Below are 21,792 nucleotides of genomic sequence, written 5' to 3' on the forward strand. Positions count from 1 at the left end.
CTGTGGGTGGGGTGTGAGCATCGGGGCTGCCCCGCGGGATCCCGGGCTCAGCTGGGCCAGGGGAAGAAAGGAGCTGGGAGGACAGGACCCTCTCACCTGAGGGCTGTCACGGCTGCGAGGGCTGAATGCACACCTGGCTCACCTCACCCCCAGCAGGGGGCAGGGGGCGGGGGCAGGGCCTGGACTGCACAGAGGGCACAGGAGGGCCATGTCGGGCTGAGTGGGGCAGCCTTCATGGGGAGGGCGGGCAGCCCTGACAGGGGGTGGGCTCCCGGAGGAGGTAGGCTTTGCACTGTGCTGGTGGTTTGGCATGGCCGGGTCCTGAGGCCGAGGGGTGGCCCTGCTGCAGTCAGTGTGGATGGGCTGCCGGGTGAGCAGGGTGGGCAGTGCTGTTCAGAGCTGACCCCTCTGCTTCAGGCAGGACGCGGCGGGTGGGGGGGCAGTCCCTGGCACACGCCCTGGTGGATCCTCACCCAGATGCTTCTGTCCGGGAGCCTGGAAGGTACCCGGCTGCCCCGGCCTCACCGCCAACGGCACGTTGCCCCTGCCCTTTTCCTCAAGAAGATGGGGTGGTGGCGAGGCCGGGGCTCGAGTGTGCACGATCAGGGACCTGCATGCTCCTAGGGGCTCAGGTCCCTGCCACCTGCCCGGCTCCCCGAGTGGGCCAGGTAGTCCTGGCCCCGCTGGGAATCCGTGGTGTTCAGTATTTATTGCCTCACGACAGGGACGGTGACCGAGGTGGCCTCGGCCACTTGCTTTATCAGTAGCGTCTTGTTGGCCACAGCCACACGGGTTCCACGGCTCCAGCAGAGCCGAGAAGTTACGACAGAGACTGGCCACCGGCTCGAGATGTTCCAACCTGCCCTTGGCGGGACCGGCCCTCCAGCCCCCAGCTGCACCCTGCCCGGCAGCCTGCGAATCGGAGGCCGAAGCGCGTTCGGGGCCGGCCCGCTTCTCTCTGCTCAGGAGCCGGGCGGGCCGGGCGGGAGGAGGGGAGCACCGGTCTGGAGGTGTTTCTTAGCTGTCTCATGCCGGGAGCCGGTCCATCCTTGCTGTTTCAAGGAACCTGGCATATATGGCATACTGTTCTTAATATGTTTGATCACCTTCTTGGCACTATGTGTTTTAACCAAGGTCACCTCTCTGAGAAAGGTTGTTTCCCCAGGTAGGGATTTCCCCCTGAAGTTAGGGAGGGAATAAAACCCCTTAACTAAGTGCCAGGCGGGTAGTTAATCACTTTAACTACGAACAATCATGCTTAAGCTACATAATCTTTACTCCCTGGAATGGAGATAAGAAACGCCCTAACCTTTGGAATAGAGATTGATAGGATTGGAATCAACTGGTATAAATACAGATGTAACAATACAACAGGACACAGAACCTAGACACAGAACCTAGAGACAGAAGAACTTCGCTGGAGAGAACATGGCAAAAGATCCTGGACAGAAACTGGCCACAGAACCTAGAGACAGAACCTGGCTGGAGAACCTGGACAGAACCTAGCCAGGGAACATGGCTACAGAACCTGGCTGGAGAACCTGGAGAACCTGGCTGGAGAACCTAGCGAGGGAACATGGCTACAGAACCTGGCTGGAGATCCTAACCAGAACTTTGCTGGAGATCCTGGCTAGGCTGCTGATCAACTGAACACTGTCTCCGTGTCATTCCTTCTTTGCCGACTCCATCCACACCTTTGGGGACCCCTGGACGTGCTGGGGTTGGACCCCAGCAGTCTCATTGGCGGGCCTTCTGGGTCCCGTTGCTAAGAGTGATGGAGAGAGTTGGAAAATAATGCACCCCTGGGTGCGGTTCCGTCCTCTGCTTATCCCGCGGAGGCTTGCCCGCCTGCTCGGAACCTGTAGGATTTCCTGCTCACTTTGTTCTCAGTAAACATCTGCGCGGCCACTCTGCCGGACTCCCTGCTCGCCTCCGGGCTGTCAGGCGGTGGGATGGTTGTATAACTAGAGGCCTGCGCCGGGGAGGCCAGCTGGCTGGCTGCCTGGGGTTGGGGCATGACGAGGCCCTGGGGTCCAGTGAGATTGGTTTACATTCCTGCTTCCCCGGGCCTCCGTTTCCCCATGGGTCCATTGGTGTCACGGAAGTTCTGCTCTCGGGGCTGTGACCAGCACCTAGGACACCTGGGGTGGGGAGATGAGTGGTTGCCGGAACTTGTCACTCTTGCCTGAGATCTGGGGCCCCACGTAGGCTTTGGGGCTCACGGGAGGCCTGGGGGCTGGGAACCCGGGGTCCCCTCCTGCCCGGCCCTCGGACCCTGGGTTTGTTCAGGCCCCTCCCTGCTTGGAGCTGGCAACGACTGGGTTTCTTGGGATGCCCGGAGCCTCTTACCCCGCTTCCCTCGCCCGTCAAGCAGCGCCCCGAAGGTGAGGTGACAATGGCGCCGCAGAGAAGGCCGGTGACGCGGGGAAGGCGGCGTTGGCTGGACCCTCGCGCTCTGAGTTTCATCACTGTGGCCCTGGTGCCCGGCAGCGACGGGCTGGGGGCAGCACCTGAGGGTGGGGGCAGCGTGGTGGGCGGGCAGCGTGGCAGGCAGGCAGCAGGTGCTGACCCAGAGGCGGAAGAAGCGGTGGTTACTGTGGCAGCGAAGGCCTCAGGCAGTGCACGGCCCAGGCAGGGTCCCGGAGGCCAGGGAGCTTCTGGGCCTCACATGGGGACCCACAGGGCCCGAAGGTGACGGGCAAGATGTGCCGATGGCAGTCGGGGTCTGACCTCCTTCCTGCTGGCCTCGGGGTGGGGGTGGGGGGGACCAGCCCAAGGGCATAGGGATGGCATTCCCTCCGTGCGCCCCGTCCTCCTGGCCGGCCTCATGAGCGTGGTTTTCTGGGTCCTGCTTCCCAGGGCTGGCTCGGCCCCTTTGGTCCTTTCAGGGACTCACATTCTGCCCTTTGACCTCTGCCCCTGAGCACAGGGGAGCTGCTGGCAGGGGCGGAGGCTGCTGGGGTGCTGAGCAGGATGGGTCTTAGCGTCTCTTCCCCGGCCCTCGTGTTCCCCCGGCAGAGCCTGGGAATCCGCAGCCGCCGTCCCACCCTGCTCGGACCTCAGGGTTCAGGCCGTCTCCCCGAGGACAGGCCTGGCAGCCAGCCATGCGGTCAGCTGGGACCAGCTTCGGGGGCGGGGTAGGGAGGCGCTCGGTTCTCCCACATCCGTGACTCCCGGGAACGTGGTCTGTGACGAGGGTGCTTCCTGTGGGAGGACAGACGCTGTTGGTCCTGGGTCCGCGGGAGAGACGGGCTCCCGGAGGGGAAGCCAGGCTTCGGAGCGCGGCCAGGAGCCCGGAGCGGCCGGAGAGCGGGCGCCGCGCTGCCACTGAGGCCGGCGGAGACCAGGAGCCACTTTTTCCGAGACTCGGGCTGGGAGGGGAGAGAAGCCGCTGTGGCTCCGGGTCCCGTCCCCAGACACGGCCGCTTTGTGTCCACGCCGTCAGCGGGGCTGCAGGAGCTTTGTGTCCCGCCTGCTGGACTCGGTCCCGCTGCGGAGGGCCCTGCGGCCGCCCCTGGAGCCGGGGGCCCCTGACCCGGGTGCAGCCCCAGGCGCCTCACCGAGCACAGGCCTGTCGCGTCCCCGCCGGCCATGGTCTCGGGTCCCCGCGGATGCCCTGGCTCTGAGCAGGGGCCCGGGTCTGGCGTGGCCTCAGCCAGGGAGCACTGACCAGTGCGTCTGCTTCCCCCTGGAGGTAGGGTGGGGGCTGCGGCCCGGGCAGCTGTCCCACCCGATGAGGGCTGCTCACCCTGACGGTGGGCATGCAGGGAGCTGCCCAGGCGGGCATGGGGAGGAGCTGGTGGGTGGAAGGACTGCGGTCGGGGAGGGGGTGTCTGAGGAGGTGGGCTTGTGGGGGTGCAGGAGGGCCAGTCGGGGGAGGGGGCTTCCCCCCATGGCCTTGGGGAGTGAGGGGGTGCATCGTGGGGCTGGTTGGCTAAGGGAGGGCTCGATGGGGGACAGGTGGCAGCCACCGTCAGAGGGGGTGCAGGTGAGCTGTCGAGGCAGCATCCCCTCCACACTGGCCCTGTGGGGGCTTCTCTCTGGGTCTCAGTCGGTGTCTGTGACCGGCCCTTCCCTCCATTCCCTCCCTCCATCTTCATCTGAAAGGTGGGGGTGTCCTGTGTTGGATGGTGTCCCCCACATCCGTGTGCCGCTGGAACCTGTGACACTGACCTATGTGGAAACGGCTTTGCAGGCGTGATTCTGACGGGTCATCCTGGAGGTGGCCTGAGGGCTTCCGGGCAGCCGGGGCCGACCCAGTGGGTGCTGGGTGCTGGGTGCTGGGGTGCCGTAGGGTCTGGTCCCGCTCTGGCAGCAGCACGCGCTGTTCATGAGTGTGAGGAGCCTAGGAGTTGGGGGCGCAGGGTGGCGGGGATGGGCCTGGCCCCCCGGGAGCCCCTGGCTCGGGCAGGCTGTCTGGACCCCAGGATGTGGGCTGATGCGAGTAGCCAGCAGGAGCCTGAGGCTGGGTGGCTGGAAGGACGCTCCCGCTGGGTAGCCAAGGGCACACGGGCCCAGGCTGGGCGCCGAGGCTGGGGCGCGCGCTGCATTCTGATGGCGCAGGGCAGACACTCGCGCTTTGTCTCCGTCTGCAGGGCCTCATTTGCTTGCAGGAGCGGCGACGGGCAGGAAGGCGGCCCCAGCTGGGGAGTGTGAGAACGCCGGCCGGCCGTGGGAACCCCTAACTGAGCCCTGCGGGAGGGGAGCCATGGGGGCCAGACGGACGCTGACCACTCCTCGGCCATCAGCTCCGGTCCGAGCCTCCGCGGCCTGTCTGATGCTGGGTGGTGAGGAACCACCTGGTCTTTGTGAAATGAAAGGAAGTGGGTTTTACAGCTGCATCTACCCACCAGCGCCTTTTAGCTTCTTTTCATTTAAAAGGCAGTCAGAAGGCCTGGCGGGAGGCGGGAGAGAGAAACGTTGCCAACGCCCTGAGCCTGCGCCTCACGCGTCCCGTGTCACCTTTGGCCCCTGTAGATGCGTCTGCTGTCACAGTGGTTGGGGTCGGCGACGTTTTATAACTGCCTTGGTCACTCCTGGGAAGTGTCCTGCCTGGTCCCCCAGGGCTCCCTCCCCTGCCCTGTGGAGAGTGGACGGGTGGGGGGCTGGCAGCACCGCTGTGCTGCCTCGCCGTGGGCGCCAGACCTCCCCCCCCGCCCCCCTCCCCCCCTGCCCCCCCTCCCCGGGGACGTGCTCCCTGGCTGCCTCCCTCAGCTGCGACTCCGGCTCCGCGCCCTGCCGCCACGTCGGCCCTCCTGTCCTTGTCGGAGGCTTTTGCGGGAGCCGTGGGGGAGTTCCTCCTGCTGGGTGCCTGCCCGCGGGCACCTAGCCCGTAGGTCTGCCGGGTTGGGTGTGTTCAGTCTGTTTTATGACCGAGATGCGAATCGCTCCGGCGCTGCGTGTGGAAGCAGTTCTGCTGCATTTTTTAAACACGCAGACGTTTGCTCTGTCCAGGGACCGTTAGAGCTGGCCCTCTGCGCTGATTCCTTGCTGTCTCACACAGACCGTTACCCTCCCTGGGGACGCGATAGCACCAAGTTCTCTTTTCTTTTGGTTTTTGTGGTTGGTTTTTTTTTTTTTTTCAAGTTTATGTAACCTTTCAGTCCATGGGCGTTCACGGCTCCTTCACACACATGTTCCGACGGCTGCCCCCGCTTTCCCCCTCCCCCTCCCGCACGCACCCCGCTCTCCCCGAGTCCCAGGGGCCTTGGGTTCCCGTGGTGTTCGCTCGGGGGCCGCGTCGGCCCCTTGTATGTCCCCAGAGCTCTGAGAGGCACTGTCCCAGGAGCCCTGCGGCCCCTCCCCTGCCCTCACCGGCCCTCAGAGACCAGAGTTCTGGTGCCTTCCGAGTGGGGGCCTTGCCCGAGCAGTGATGCCAAGGGGGGCGAGGCCTCTGGAGGGCGGGGCAGGCACGTCGCTGCAGACGACACCCCCTGGCGTGATGAAGGTCCCCAGGAGCCTCCCGGCATCAGCGGTCGGAAACAGGAAGCGCAGCGCATCTGTCCCCCTTCCTGTTCTCCATGAAATCCCCAGCGGGGCGGGAGGCCCGTGCACGGTCCCATCCTGCGCCCCCGCTTCCTGCCGCTCGCGTGGGGATCGTCGTCCCGTGTGTTGGGTGCGGGCCCGGGGCGGCCTTGTGTGCGTCATGGGAGCTCCCGGGCGCATCTGTCTCGCCGTGTTCTTCCCGCTTCAGAGGCGGGGGTGGGGCGGGGGCTCTGAGCCTCGGGGTGTCCGGGCCCCGACTGCTGCGAGCACCTAGGGCTCCTGGGGAAGTCGGGGCTGGGGTGTGGGAAGTCAGGCCCGTAGCCAAGCGGGGAGCTGTGTGTGGCACGGGGGTCGGCTTGAGGGAGGTGGCTGGCCGTGCAGGGAGGGCCACGCCACCCTGGCCCCTGGGACTTGGGGGCACCTGGGGTTTCCAGGCGGAGTTCGGCCTAGAGGAGGGGACTGGGCACTCCATGGCGTGTCTGTCCCTGGGTGTGCACGTGTGTTTAAACGTGTGTTTCCACGTGGCCAGCAGCCCACCACACTGCAGTCTTGGGCCCGGGGAGGCCAGCGGCTACTGGCCCGCCAGGCGAGTGGAGACCTCAGAGCAGGAGGCTCAGCTGTCTTGCAGCCTGGCCACTGAGCACCCGGTGCCTGGTGTCTGGCGGTTTCCGAGGGTTTGTGGCTGCCCCAGGCAGTGCACAGAGCCATAGCTCTGACCTCATTCATTTTTTAAAAACATATATTTATTGATTTCAGAGAGGAAGGGAGAGGGGGAGAGAGAGAGAAATGTCAGTGATGAGAATCATGGATCGGTGCCTCCTGCACGGCCCCCACTGGGGATTGAGACTGCAACCCAGGCCGGTGCCCTTGGCCGGAATCGAACTCAGGACCCTTCAGTCTGCAGGCCGACGCTCTATCCATGGAGCCACACCGGCTAGGGCTGGCCTCATTCTTGACGCTCAGAGAACTTGTGAGGAGTATCAGGCCACCCCTGTCCTCCCCCACTCAACTGCCCCCCCACCCCCCGCCCAGCTGCCCCCCCGCCAGCTGCCCTGTGCACAGGGCTGGCCCGTCTTTCAGGTTGGAAGGTCCCTTGAGACCTTTGTCCCCTCCTGTCCTGCGGGGCTCAGTGGACCCACTTTTGTCCACAGCCCCGGCAGGGAGCCGCCGCCGCCCAGAGGGTGGGTGCATGGCGGGAGCCGTGCCGGGGCCTGGCTGCTGCTCCCTGTGGGTAGGGCTGGGGTGCCACAGCCGGGGCCCTGGGCCGGGTGTGCGGGGGACGTGTCCTCCAGGCCGGGCAGGTGGCCCGTGGGCGAGTGACCAGCGCCGCACCTCCCTCTGCTCCGCAGGGACCCCGAGCGGCATGTCAGGGTGAAGCAGCGGGGCTCAGTGCTGAACATGCTCAGGAGGCTGGACAAGATCAGGTTCAGAGGTCACAAGCGAGACGACTTCCTCGACCTGGCGGAGTCTCCCAACGCCTCGGACAATGAATGTGGCGACGACGTGCCCCTGAGAGTGCCTCGGGCCCGGGACAGCGAGGAGCTGAGGGACCCTGTGAGTACCCCGCCTGGGGCCGGACGGCCCCTCCGCCTGCCTCAGACCCGGGCGCCAGGCTGAGTGTGGACGTGGCAGAGCGTGACCTGCCGGCTCACCTCCTGGTCCTCGCCCTGCCCGCCCGTTACTGGCCCTGCCCCTCACCCTGCGTGTTGCTGGCGGCTGGGGCGGGGGGGGGGGATCCCCTAGTCCCAGGCCGGTAGCAGCCTTTCCTCTGCCAAGCGCTGGCGCAGCAGCTGGCCCTCCCTCCCAGTGGGGGGTGGGGGCAGGCTCCTCAGCACAGGCTGGCCCCCTGGGAGCAGTAACGCGGGAGGGGCACGGACAGGGCACTCTGGAAGCTTCCGCCCCCGGCCTGGGCCTGCTGCCGGGTGCCCTCGTCAGCCCTCTCAGAGACATGGTCCCCGTGGGCCAGTTGGTGGGGCTCTTTGTCGGGGCAGCGACTGTCCCAGGGCACCCCCACACGGTGCAGCGGCTCTGTGGGCACCAGCCCGGTGGGCCCCGCATCTGGAGCTTGCATTTGATCAGCGGGCTGGGGGATCTCTGTGGCCCCCCTCTCTGGCCGGGTATGATCACTGGGCGCATCCTGTGACAACCGCCCAGCCCTCCCCACGGCAGTGAAGACGCCCAGAGCCTTCTCACGCCGCCCTGGGTGGCCTCCCAGCGTGGACACCACGTTCGGGGCCCATGGGTTTCCTCCCCGAGGCCCTGAGCCAGGTGTTCGGTGCGGACGCGGCCTGTGCGCCTGCCTCCCACCCCGTGTATTATTGATGTTCCGTCAGGGAGCAGGCCTGCGCGCCTGGCGGATGAATAATTCACTGGCACTGCCTCCTGAGAGCCGCTCCCAGCAGCCACTCCCCGGCCCCGGCAGAGGCGGTGGTGGGCCAGGCCAGGCCAGGCCAGGCGGCTCGCCGTGCCCCTGGTGCAGCACGGCTTGTCTGCAAGGACAGCGCTGTGTTGTTTGGCCGGCATCAGCCTGGAGCTGGGGCTGTGGTTCCGGATGTTGTTGGGGCCGAGGGTGGTCCTCTCAGAAGCAAGAATCCCCACATGTGGCTCCAGGCTGTATGTGTGAGAGAGAGAGAGAGGGAGAGGCGGGATCCCGCAGCGTCCACGGTCTGACTGTTCTCCGCGCTCTGTCCATCTGTCCAGCCAGGCCAGTGGCAGCTGCCTGTGTCCAGGAACTGTCTTGATGGAGACCCTGACTTCACCCGGAGCCCGGCCCTCCCATGTGCATGTGCGTGTGCGTGCACGTATGTGTGTGTACGCATGCACATGCATGTCTGAGTGCATGTGGCAGTTAACAGCACAAAGGGTCAGCAGGCTGGGACAGGTCCATCATGGCCACGAGGCTGGGGCTGGCGACAGTGCTCCCGTCCGGGCGCCATGGAGGCCACGGCGCTGTCCTAAGAGTGTGGTGCCCCGCGAGGCTTCGGGACGGAGCAGGGATGGGGGTGGCGCCCAGGGCTGTGTGAGCCAGGCCCCATCCACTTTCTCCATGTATTTCTCGGGGGCCCTTTCTGCAGGTGGGGGTGGCTGGTCGGTCGCAGGATCCCATGGGGGGGCGGGCTGCCCTCGCTGCAGGAGCCTCTCCCCCCAGGACACTCGGCGCCTCCAGGCATCTGCCACTCCCGAGAGCTTCGTGCCACCAGGTGGCTGGTGTGTGTCATCCCGGTGGCCGTTACCAGGCTGCCCTCCTGGGTGTGTGCCCCACGCCCATCCTCCGTCGCTCAGCTGTGCTCGGGCCCTGCTGGCTCCCGCCCGGCGGGGGGCGGGAGATGGGGGGCGGGAGGTGGGGGGCGGGAGCTCCGATGATTGTTTGTGAGGCCTCATTATGAGGGAGGTTGGTGACCTGTGTGTGTTTAGGTCCTTTCTCTTCATTGCATCCCTTTATTGTGGTGAAATATACATGACATAAAACCTGCCACTTGAGCCATTTTTAAGTGTGCGGTTCAGTGGTATTTACGTATAATCACGTGGTTATGTGGCCACCTCTTAGCCACCAAGGGAGGGTGGGCAGGGGGGACAGACTGGTTTGCTGGCGGGCATACTTGTCTCCCCGGGGTGGGGCAGGGCAGCCACTGTGCCTTCCACCACCCCGGCCGGCGCCGGGCGAGGCCGAGACGACCTGATGCGGTTTTAAGGCTGAATCTGTGCCTTGTCTGCGGGGTCCGGCAGGGGCTCTGGGATGCTGGGGGGACGCAGGAGGCTTCGAGGCGGCTCCCCGAGCGCTCTCTCTCGGTGCTTCCCCCCAGGCCGGTCCGGGGACCCTCATCATGGCCGCGGGAGTCCAGGACTTTAACCGGACAGAGTCTGATCGGCTGAACGAGATCAAAGGTCACCTGGAAATCGCCTTGCTGGAGAAGCACTTCCTGCGTGAGTACCGCGGGGGGGGGGGGGGGGGGGGGCAGGAGGCCAGCCTCCGGCCGGCCGGTCAGGACAGCTCCCCTGGACTCCTGTGGACAGCTGTGGCCCCCTGTGGCCACCCCTACACGCCTCTCGCCTCCCGAGTCCGCGTGTCCCTCTGCTGCCCGCTAAACCCACCTCTGGCGGCGACGGCTGCTCCCTGGGGCAGAGGAAAGTGCCTCGGGCGGGAATGCAGCGTCCCGGGAATCGGATCATCCCAGTGAACCAGCGCCTGTGTCTCCAGCCTGTCGCGCCGTGTGTTCTGTTCAGTTTCCGCCGCTAATCGCGAGGCACAGCAGGGGTGTGTGTGTATGTGTGTGTGTGTGTGTGTGTCTCTGTGTGTGTGTGTGTGTCTCTGTGTGTGTGTGTGTGTCTGTGTGTGTGTGTGTCTCTGTGTGTGTGTCTCTCTGTGTGTGTGTGTGTCTCTGTGTGTGTGTGTGTGTGTGTCTGTGTGTGTGTGTGTGTGTGTGTGTGTGTGTTGGCCGCGTTGGAGTCGGGGCTGGGCTGCTGGTGCTGCTCACCCAGTGGCTCCTGCCCTGGGCCTTGGGTGGTGACGCTGAGCGTTTTGAAGGGCCCGCGGGTCCCACAGACATGGTCTCGTTCCACGTGCTGCCTTTGATCACTCGCTGCCCCTGTGTCACTCCTTTACTTACTTATTTTTACTTATGTTTTTATTGGTTTCAGAGAGTTAGGGCAAGGGAGAGAGAGATAGAAACATCAATGATGAGAGAGAATCATGGATCAGCTGCCTCCTGCACGCCCCACACTGGGGATCAAGCCTTCAATCCGGGCCTGTGCCCCAACCGGGAATCGAACTGTGACCTCCTGGTTCATAGGTTGACGCTCAACCACTGAGCCATGCCTCCCGGCCCCCAGCTTTATAGGTGAGGAGACCCAGGCACGGAGGGTTAAGGAAATAGTGGCCCTTAGGTGATGCCCTCAACCAGGCAGACGAGCGCTGAAGCCACCACGCACATGGCCCCTGCACAACACAGCAACTCGGGGTGTGAGCGAGCCTGTCAGGGACATGCCGGGGGACAGGCAGCGCCGCCCCTGAGCACCCTGAACTAGTCACGTCCGAGCCACGCAGGGCTGCCCAGGCCCAGGGGAAGGGCCTCAGGCGGGCCACCTCCTGCGGCGGTCATGCCCGGCTGGGTCTCCCTCCTGCCTGTCCACGGGCACCCTCTGTCCCCACTGGGATTGTCTCCCTCCTGTCCTGTGTGTCCCTGGTTGTTCGCGCACTGAGTGTGGTCTGAGCTGCAGCCGTGGGCACCCTGCTCCCAGCCACACGGGCCTGGGCCTGCAGGTGAAGGCGGGAAGCCTCGGGTGCGCGGCCTTCTTCTCCCGGGAAGCGGGTGCCGTGTGTCACTGCATTTCTGCACGTTGTCCCCCCGCAGCCTGCAGGCCTGTCTTTCCCCCAACCCCTTTCCTGGCCAGCACTCCCCTCTGCAGGCATGTGCGCGCACGTGTGAGTGTGTGTTTAACTCAGTGTGTGCACACGTGTGCGCAGTCAGCTCTCTCTGTGTACATGTGTATATGCATCGTTAAATCTACATGCGTGCAGTTAACTCCATGTATGTGCATGTGTGTAACTCTGCGTGTGTGCAGTTAACGTTGCATGTGTGCTATTAACTCTGCGTGTGTGTATGTATGTTAACTCCGCATATGTACACGTGTGTGCACAGTTAAGTGTGTATGCATGAGTGTGTGCACTCTGCATGTGTGCACGTATGTGTGCTGTTAACCCCGCGCATGTGCACGTGTGTGTGCTGTTAACTCCGCCTGTGTGCACGTGTGTGTGCTGTTAACTCTGCGTGTGTGCACGTGTGCAGGTGTCTCCCACGCACCTGAGGTTGTTGGCAAGCTGCTGGGGGGCGGGCTCAGCAGGTCTGCCTGGGGCTGCAGTCGGTGCTGGGCCTGCCTGCCAGTCCTCTCTCCTCTGCCTGTGACCTTGCTTGTGCCGGGCCCGCAGGGGGACCCGTGTGCACGGAGCACAGGCCGCTTGGCCAGTGCTGATGGGAGCCCGTGTGCGGCAGAGCCGGCAGAGTCGCCCGAGCTTGGCGGGGATGCTGCCGCATCAGCAGGTGAGCCTCGTGAACGTGGCTGTTGCGGGTCCAGTGGCCAAATACTGGCCATGGCACAAGTCTCCGTGAGCCAGCACAGCCAAATGCCGTCAGCAAGTGGGGCAGGGTCTGTGAGAGCCTCTAACTGTGGGGGTTACCAGGCAGGGCAGTGGGGAGCGAGTGTCCACCAGGTGGGCAGGACCGCCGGGACCCACGGGGACACCGTGTGGGGCCGCCTGGATCCGTGAGGAAAGGAGAAGAGGCTCCTGGCCACGGAGCTGCGTCGCTGGTGCCCTTGGGCCAGCCCTGTGGTCCCCGCTCCGTGTTCGGTTGGAGAGTCCGTCCCGCGGCCCTGGGAGCGTGCGTCTTGACCATGGAGAGCTTGCGTGCACAGCCTTGGGGGGCACTGACGGGCTTTCTTGTTTTTCATCCTTACCTGAGGGTGTTTTACACCGATTTCAGAGAGAGGAGGAGAGAGGGGAAACACCAATGTAAGAGAGAGATGTCAGTCGACTGCCTCCGTGTGTGCCCTGAGAGTTGAACCCACAGCCTGGGTGTGTGCCCCGGCTGGGGGTCGAACCCACAACCTGGGTGTGTGCCCCGACCGGGGGTCGAACCCACAATCTGGGTGTGTGCCCCGACCGGGGATCGAACCCACAACCTGGGTGTGTGCCCTGACCGGGGATCGAACCTGCAGACTTCCGGCTCCAACCCACTGAGCCACGCTGGCCGGGCCCGGCATTCCTTTTGAATGATGGAAAATTTCAGAGAGAGACACCAAGAGCGAGTCGTGTTCTCCCCCACGCACCACCCCCAGCTTCCGCCGGAGTGTGAGCCGGGCCAGGCCCCTCTGTCCCCCGCACACCCTGTCGAGTCATCTGTAAATATGTCATTAGGCAGCTCACTATGTTTTAGGAGTGAAAGCCGCACGTCTAACATCACCATGGAAAAAACCACAAGTTTTTCTTAATGTCCTCGGCTTCCTACGTAAGCTCACATCTCCCAGCCTCCTCCACGTCCTCCGTCAGCAGCCTCCGCGCGGACGGGCAGCTGCGTCCCTTCAGGGGCTCCCCGCTAGTTCTCTTTCGGCCCTTTGTGGGGGGCCAGGCTGTCTGTGGGGCCGGGCCCTCTGTGGCTTTGCTCAGCGTGTCCCATGGATTCCACACGTGACCTGTCATGTCCCCGTCCCTCTGGGCTGATGGGAGGGGTGACCTTGGGGGGAACCCTTCCTCGGGGTCCCCACCTCCATCATTATGGCTTCGTGCCATCACCTCGTGAGAGGTTGCGAAACAGTGATTTCCGACTCTGCCTCCTCTGCCTCCTCCCTTCCAGCGTGTATTTCATTCCCGCGCTGCTGGGTGGCCCCGCGCAGGCACGAGGCCCCCGGAGCTCCGGCTGCTTCACGTGTGTTTCCTAAACACGCATGTCCTCTTGTCTAGATAGTGCGGTCATCAGCGTCGGAAAACGAAGGTTTACAGGGTGCAGTTGTCTAACCTGAGCTCTTCCTCTAACTCCCAGCTTGTTCCCATCGTGTCCTTTATGGCAAAAGAGAGCCGGACCCCGTGGCACACGGCGGCCCTGCCTCTTCTCTCCTGTAGCCTGAAACGGATATATTTCCCATTGGAATTTTTAGGGCGGATGTAAGGGAGGTGGGGGAGAGAGAGAAGCATCAGTGAGAGACACAGTGATTGGTTGCCTCCCGAATGCACCCAGACTGGGGCTGGGGATTGAGCCTATAATTCAGTTACATGCCCTTGGCCGTGAATCGAACCCGAGACCCTTCAGACCGTGGGGCGACGCTCTAACCACGGAGCCACCGGCCAGGGCTGTCTGATGTTCTGAAGAGCACAGGCCACTGTTTTGTAGAGTGTCCCTCAGAGAGTGTTTTCCGGCTCCGCCCAGGGCCAGGTCTTTGGAGGATGACAGAACCCAGTCTGGGGGAGAGTGAAGTCGGAGCTCTGCGACCTCTCATGGCCTCCCCCTGGGCCCCACCCCACTCAACACCTCACCAGCTCCCCGGGCTGTGGGAAAGGTGGGTGTGGTCCCCACTCCCTGGGGGTGCCCCTGAGCTCCCGTGCGTGCGGGCAGCAGGCAGAAAAGCTGCCAGGCCAGCATGCCCTCCCCATCCTCTGCCACCGCCCGGGGTGTCCCCTCCTGCCGAAACCCTCACCTGCATGGCCAGGGGCCGGCTCTCTAGTGCCACATGGGGAGTGCCCTGACATTCCAGCTCCATCCACATTGTATCTCCCATTGGACCCCTGTGAGAAGGAGTGAAAGTAGCTGCTGCCCAACCTAGGAATTCCCACAGCTTGGGCCCAGGGCCTGGCACCTGGGGGCGCTCAGTGCACATCCGGGTGGATGGATGGATGGATGGATGGATGGATGGATCAATGGTAGGTGGGTCCATGGGTAAGTGGATGGATGGATCAGTCAGTGAGTAGGTGAGTGGATGGATGATTGGATGGATGGATCAATCAGTGAGTAGGTGAGTGGATGGATGGATGGATGGATGGATGGATTAATGAATTAATGTGCAGGCCTCTCACCTGGCCAGGCGGCGGAACCGCCTTTGAGGGCAGGGCCTGCGTGCAGTGCTGGGGGGGAGGAGTTTTAAGGAACATCAGTCACTGATGTTTTTGGTGGCGCTGGCCTGTCGGGGTGTGTGCCAGGCAGGCTCCTGCTGGAGGTTCTGTGTTCCCAGGTTTAAAACGCCTGGAAGCCATGTTCCTTCCTGTGACTCCCGGGAGCTGGCGGGGCTGGCCGGCCGGCTGCCGTCGCGTGAGCTGAGGCCTACCTCCCTCCGAGTCCGGGTGCTGGGGGCTGGGGAGGGGGGTTCTGGAGACCCCGGCCAGCTTGCCGACCTGCCCTCCTCCCCTACCCAAGGCTGGAGCAGGTGGGTGGGCCCCTTGTGGGGAGCGCCCTCGACGTGCTCTGCCCTCCAGAGCTGGGTTCCTGCTTTGGGGGCTCCATGCCTGGGCTCACTGTGCCCCATCCTTTGAGAGCCGTGGCCGGCGGTCTCCACAAGCGTGGGGCTGAGGTAGGACTCACGTCCTCTCCTCGGGGCCCCTCAGGCTCCAGCCAGGGCGGGGCCTGGCCTGCTGGGCCTGCTGGGAGAGGGCTCAGGGGGCTTTCAGGTGAGGAAACCAAGCTGTAGGTGCCAGGCGGACATCTCTGTGGGTTCTCTGGGCGCCCATCTCCCCACCACGTGCTGCTGCCCAGCTGCTCTCCTGGGAGGTAGGGGTGGGGGGTGGGGAGTGGGCAAGCACAGGCCAGTGCCCCGGGGGCCATCCTGGCTTCCCTTGGATGCCGCAAAGCTGGCGGCTCGCTCTGCTCCCATGGGTGCCCCATCGAGGGGGAGCGCAGTGAGGGACTCATCTCTTACGGTACCAGCTTCTCCCTCCGGGGACACCCTCTGGTCCTGGAAGGTGTTGGGGTCCTGACTCATTCCGGGGCCGGCATTGTGGCTCTCCTGGCCTCCCCCAGGCTTCCCCCTACCTCCCCGCCGGCTGGCCCCGTTGTCTGTGCCAGGTCAGCAGCTGTTGCGGAGCCCCGAGTCCCTGGTGGCCAACACCAGACATTGAAAAATGGCCAGGCACCAGGCACTGTGCGGAGGGACCAGGCCAGCCCTCAGCCCCAGGCCCAGCCCTCAGCCCCAGGCCCAGCCCTCAGCCCCCAGGCCAGCTCTCAGCCCTCAACCCCAGGCCCAGGCCAGCCCTCAGCCCCCAGCCCCAGCCCTCAGCCCCAGGCCACGGCGCCTCCCGCCCCTCAGGGCTGGGACCTGGTGGTCTGAGGCACAGGGGTGTGGCACCTCCTCCTGGGCCCACTTGTGACTGAGCCACGGCAGCTGTGAAATAACGTGCGTCCTGGCCACCTGCACAGGAGGTGGGCCCAGCACAGGGTGTCCCAGGATGTGGAGCAGGGGCTCAGGGGAGCAGCCAGTTGGCTGCCGTAAGGATGTGCCCCGGAGGCGCACGCTCAAGGCGGCTTCTCCACCGGCCCCTCTCCCAGTGAGAGCTGAAGTTGGCCAGGGCGTGTCACGGGGCATCACTGGGGGTGTTGGGGGCACAGCTGGAGGTGGGGTTGTGAGGGCCATTTGATCTGATAAAGGGTCCCTTCTCTGTGGATCCTGGGCCAGGTGCAAGGGGGCCATCTCTCCCCGGGCCCCTCGGGCTCCTGGGACCCATAGTTCGGGCTCGGGGGGAGTGTGGTGGCCAGAACCCTGTGTTCCTCCCAGGAGTCCCCGTGCTGGTCACCAGGTCCTGTGGTGTCACCTCCATGGCAAAGGGACCTGGGGAGGGGGAGATCATCCTGGTTATGGGGGGGTCCTTGTGAGAGGGAGGAGATGTGACGATGGGTCAGAGGTCAGAGTGAGGTCATCGCTGCCTGGGGTCACCAGGCAGGCATGCAGGGGCTTGGAGAGGCTGGATGAGCCGGAGGCATTTCCCTGGAGCCCCTGGAGGAGCAGCCTGCCGGCACCTGACTGTGGCCCCCGAGACCCGTTTTGGGCTCCGACCTCTCAGCTGGGACAGGATCACCTGCCCGTTTACAGCAGCAGCGGGAGCGGGCACAGGGCTCACAGGGGCTCCCACTGCCCTGAGTGGGGCCACCCCAGCCCTCACCTGCAGGAGACCCTCTGGCCCCTCCCCGATGGAGCGGGGCATCTGGTCCAGGGCGCTGCCCGTGGTGGGTGGGTGCTGCTCTGCCTGGCTGTTGTGGCATCTGCGAGACGCTCAGGATGCTGGTGGTTCCGTGCTGCGGCTGCGGGGCCCGCACTCTGCAGAAGGAGGCGTGTGGCACCGGGAAGGCCTGCGCGGGGCCTGGAGGCCAAGGCAGTGGCCAGGGCCCTGGTGGCCGGCGGGGGGCTGGGGAGAGGAGCCGCCTTCTGAGCCACAGCTCAGCCTGGGGCCGCAAAGTGGCTCCTGTTTCTTTCTCGCTGCAGAAGAGAGGAAGCCGGCCGCAGGCATTGGCAGCGCCTCTGTCCTGTGCAAAGCGCCGGCTGTGGTCTGTGCAGTCGACCTAAATGTGTCACTGCGGGGAGGGAGCACACCACCATGTCCGCGTCCTTGCGGAAGCCAGAGGAGCAGGGAGCTCGCTCAGGAGAGCTGTGGGAGGGGCGGCCGATTTAGCTGCTTGTGCCCCGGGGAAGGGACGCTTGGCGGGGGCACATCTTCTCACGGCTTTGCCAGAACTGGGATAAGAAGGTTCCCAGGTTGCGTCTGGGCCTGCTGTCCCTGTAGTGCCGGCCTGGAGTGGCCACTGCTCCCTCCCTGGCTGGGGAGCAGGGCCTGAAGAGGGGGCTGCGGGACCTGGCGGGGAGCATGTTGGTTCAGCTCTGCAGACCCAGGGAAGGGACAGGGCAGCTCTGAGGGGCTGAGGAGGCCTAGGGCGCCCGAGGCCCCCCGGTCGGCAGCCCCGGGTGTGGGTGAGTCTGCGCACTCAGGGGCAGGCGCAGCGCCTTCCCCGGGTCGGGCCGGATCGCTGTCCACGTGTTCACATCCAGCCCTTGGCCAGCCTGGCCGCCGGCTGCCACGTGGTGAACGTGGCTGCGCGTTGGCCTCTCTGATGAGGGACCTGGGGAGGGAGTTCAGGGGCAGCCGTGTTCAGGAACACGTGGTTCCCTGTCAGGAATGCCGGCAGGACTGGAAGGAGGAGGCATGGGGCTGCGTGACCTTCAGACGGGACGGCTTCCCGTGGGAGCGGGTGGCATCCCCGGGGCCTGTTCGGGAGGACCTGTTCCTCGGGGCAGGGTGCTGGGGGGACCTGGGCCCAGATGCCTGGAGCAGCCGAGCCCAGCAGGCGGGGACAGGAGGATTGAGCACTCCAAATACTGACCGAGGGGACGGCCAGCTCTCAGCAGATCTAAACACTTTCCCTTGGATAGTGACCAAACCCAGCCAGTCATGGGCTCCCCAGATGGGGGGCGGGGGTAGGGATGTCCAGGTGCCTCCCTTCTCCCGGGGCGCCCGCCCAGGCCGGGGTCTCCTGACCACAGGCCTCTCCTCTCTGGTCTGGCCCCGGTCTGTGTCCGTCAGACAGGGTCCTGCATTCAGGCACAGTGGCTGCTGCAAATTGGCCCGTGCCAGGGCCTGGGCTGTAGGTCAGGGCCTGGGGCTATAGGTCAGGGCCTGGAGCTGTAGGTCAGGGTCTTGGGTGTGGCCCTGTGTCCCCAGGTCTGGTGAGGTGGCCAGGCCAGGAAGAGAAGCTGCTGCATACTCTGAGCATCTGGCCGTCCTGCCCAGGCCAACGAGGGTGTCACTGGCCGCAGTGAGGGACAGTGGAGGCCAGCCTGCAGCCCTGGTCACTGGTCAGACCTCGAGGCGAAGTCCTGGCTCTCACCAAGGGCCCTCGTCACCTGAATTCGGTGAAACTGGTCACGTTTCTGGGTCTCGGGAATGCCTTTCGGGACAAGAGCAAATGTGGCTTTTCCTGTGGGAATTCCCGTTTGCAAGGCCTCAGCCTGCCAACCTCGCTACCCAGGTGACTGTGACTGTCACCTGTGCACTATGTGGGTGGTCTGTGACCGTCACCTGCGCACTACGTGGGTGGTCTGTGACCGTCACCTGCACACTATCTGGGTGGTCTGTGACCGTCACCCGCGCACTATCCGGGTGGTCTGTGACCGTCACCTGCGCACTACGTGGGTGGTCTGTGACCGTCACCCGCACACTATCTGGGTGGTCTGTGACCGTCACCTGCGCACTATCCGGGTGGTCTGTGACCGTCACCCGCGCACTACGTGGGTGGTCTGTGACCGTCACAAGCGCACTACGTGGGTGGTCTGTGACCGTCACCCGCGCACTATCCGGGTGGTCTGTGACCGTCACCCGCGCACTATGTGGGTGGTCTGTGACCGTCACCCGCGCACTATCCGGGTGGTCTGTGACCGTCACCCGCGCACTACGTGGGTGGCCTGTGACCGTCACCTGCACACTATCTGGGTGGTCTGTGACCGTCACCCGCGCACTATCCGGGTGGTCTGTGACCGTCACCCGCGCACTACATGGGTGGCCTGTGACCGTCACCCGCGCACTATCCGGGTGGCCTGTGACCGTCACCCGCGCACTATCCGGGTGGCCTGTGACCGTCACCCGCGCACTATCCGGGTGGCCTGTGACCGTCACCCGCGCACTATCCGGGTGGCCTGTGACCGTCACCCGCGCACTATCCGGGTGGCCTGTGACCGTCACCCGCGCACTACGTGGGTGGCCTGTGACCGTCACCCGCGCACTATCCGGGTGGCCTGTGACCTTCACCCGCGCACTATCCGGGTGGCCTGTGACCGTCACCCGCGCACTATCCGGGTGGCCTGTGACCTCACCCGCGCACTATCCGGGTGGCCTGTGACCGTCACCCGGGCACTATCCGGGTGGTCTGTGACCGTCACCTGCACGCTGTTGGGGTGTCTGTGATTATAGCCTGGACCGTGGCCACCACAGGCCACACTCAGCTGATGCTGTCCGGTAGGAACAGGACTTAGCTGAGCCTCGGCCTGTGCAGTGACCCTGGTGTGGCGAGTGTGGTCCTGCCCTCACAGTCGCTGCATGCCTGTCAGGTGCTTGTGGGGCGAGCTCATTCCTGACTTTTCCAGCTTCGGGAGGAGCTGCATTCCTTGGCTCCTGCCCCCTCCTTCTGACTCAGAGTCAGCAGGGGCATCTTCCAGGCTCTCTCTGACCTCTGACCTCTGACCCTCCTCCCTCTTATGAATTCACGTGATCCAGAGAATCCAGGATACTCTCCTGTCTCAAGATCCTTAACGTCATCGCCTTTGCCGAGTCACTTTGTTCACGTGAGGTCACAGCTGTGTCCCTGTCGGGCAGCCAGGAGCTCTAAGTGCCCCCAGACGGGTCACCTTGCACCATGCCGCTGGAGGCAGTGGCCGGGTGGAGCTCACCTGGCGCTTCCCTCCCCACAGAGGAGGAGCTCCGGAAGCTGCGGGAGGAAACCAACTCCGAGATGCTGCGGCAGGAGCTGGACCGTGAGCGGCAGCGGCGGATCGAGCTGGAGCAGAAGGTGCAGGAAGTGCTGAAGGCCAGGTGAGGGGGCGGGGGAGGGGTGCGGGGCCCCCCTGGACCCCCAGGCCCTGCTGAGGTTTGCCTGGAGCTACACCTTTCCCACGTCCTGGGGTCCCCGCCGGACTGGGGGTGCTGGGAACCAAGGGTCAGTAGCCCAGGCCAGCACAGAGCGGGTGGGTGGCTGTGGCATGGAGGAGGGTGTGGGCCAGAGCCCGGGACAGACACCGCCCGAGGGCCGGGCCCTTGGCTGGCTGCTGGAGCCCAGCTCTGTCAGGACCATTGCCAAAAGGCAGGCGAACAGTCACAATCCAGCTGCCCTGGGAGAGGGTTCGAAGCCGGGGGACCGCTGAGGTGGGGCGTGGCTGGGCGGCAGGGACAGGAAGCCAGGCAGGTGGCTGGCACCGGCCTCACGGCCTCGCCTGGTGCTTGGTAATCCGGTGTCGGTGTCCGTACAGCGGCCAGTGAGCCAGCAGTGAGAGCTGCCGGTTCTGAGCTCAGCAGCAAACAAGGAAGCAAAGTGTGAGAACAAATAGGAAGGAAAGACTGAGCCTGCACCTGCTTATCCGGCCCCTAACGAACAAAAGGTGCGCCTGCTGGGGCAGCTCCGCTGGCGCTGGGCCGCCCACGCGTCCCCTCTGAGCGGGACAGCCCGGCTCCAGCGCCCGCCTGGTCTGGACAATGGAGGCCTCACCCCTTCTTCCTCTTCAAGGACCGAGGAGCAGGCGGCTCAGCAGCCTCCGAGGAGCCAGGCCCCGGTCGCTAACGGAGCAGGTGGGTCCCGCAGGCTCCCGGCTGGGGGGTGGCGCTGGGTGGCGATCCTGTCCCGGGGTCCATGTGCTCGTGGCCGAGTCCCCTCCATCGGAACTGGGTTCTCATCTCACTGCGAGTCGGTGAGTTGTTGCAGCGAAGGCAAGTCGTCCAATCAGAATGTGGCTGCACTTCTCAGCCCTTACCCCCAAGCAGCAGTGTCCTCGTCACACGGGCTCCGTGGCCACCAGCATGGCTGGCTGTCCCGCATAGGGGATATGTGGGGGGGCGACCATGGGGGGCATGTGCCCCCCACTCCCCAGGTCGGGACTCAGACCGGCTCTCGCCCTTTTCTTCCCGCCACAGCGCACGTCCGTTGTGCACGGCGCACTTCACACTTTCTAACTCACCCGGCGGTGGGTGGCGTGGGAGGACACGGGGTTTCCCTCTGGCTGTCAAGGGGCCTCCGTGGTGGGCCCTGGCCCCTGGAACTCGGACCCGGGACCCTAGACCCAGAGCCCGCTCCCACAGGCTGGCCATTCACCGGAAGCCCAGCCCGGCCTGGTGGGGCACAGAGTTATTGGGAGGGTTAGGGTGACACACCACCCACTATACAGATGAGGAAACTGAGGCCCGGGGGCGCGGGGGGAGAAGAGGCCTCTCTCAGGGCAGGCGCCTGGCCGAGGCTGAGCTTAGTCCACAGCGGGCTCCCGCCCCTCCCTGCCCGGGTCAGCTGGGCTGCTCCTCTCCGGTCCCCGGCGCAGGACTGGCTGCATGTCCTTAGGGCCCTGGTCCCCTTGTGTCCTCGGGCTCCGTGGCCGGCAGCCCAGGTTCCAGGCCAGGAGCACAGGGGGCCCCAGGAACCCCTCCTGTGGGTGTGGGCCGTGCCAGAGAAGTGTAAGGTGCAAGGCCCCAGTTCCGTGGGCCCCTGGCTCCGGCCTCCCGTCCAGGCCCGGCCTCAAGCCAAGTCCATTGCGATAGATTGGCCACTGGAGCGGGGCGGGGCGGGGGGGGGGACCCCACCAAGTGCA

At 64.9% G+C, this 21,792-nt stretch overlaps 1 protein-coding gene across 3 annotated transcripts in view; it reads left to right on the plus strand.

Moving 5' to 3' along the window:
* GRAMD4 (GRAM domain containing 4) overlaps positions 1-21,792 on the plus strand; it is a 56,797-nt gene that overhangs the window by 22,468 nt on the left and 12,537 nt on the right. For all 3 annotated transcript variants that reach the window (XM_036299137.1, XM_036299138.1, XM_036299139.1), the window contains 4 exons: positions 7,335-7,539; positions 9,789-9,909; positions 19,915-20,035; positions 20,724-20,785. In XM_036299137.1, coding sequence (XP_036155030.1) covers positions 7,335-7,539; positions 9,789-9,909; positions 19,915-20,035; positions 20,724-20,785 — 509 coding nt within the window. Of the gene's footprint in view, positions 1-7,334; positions 7,540-9,788; positions 9,910-19,914; positions 20,036-20,723; positions 20,786-21,792 lie in introns of those variants that run through there.

Source organism: Myotis myotis, unplaced genomic scaffold, assembly GCF_014108235.1.
Source record: "Myotis myotis isolate mMyoMyo1 unplaced genomic scaffold, mMyoMyo1.p scaffold_m19_p_3, whole genome shotgun sequence".
Classification (NCBI taxonomy): domain Eukaryota; kingdom Metazoa; phylum Chordata; class Mammalia; order Chiroptera; family Vespertilionidae; genus Myotis; species Myotis myotis.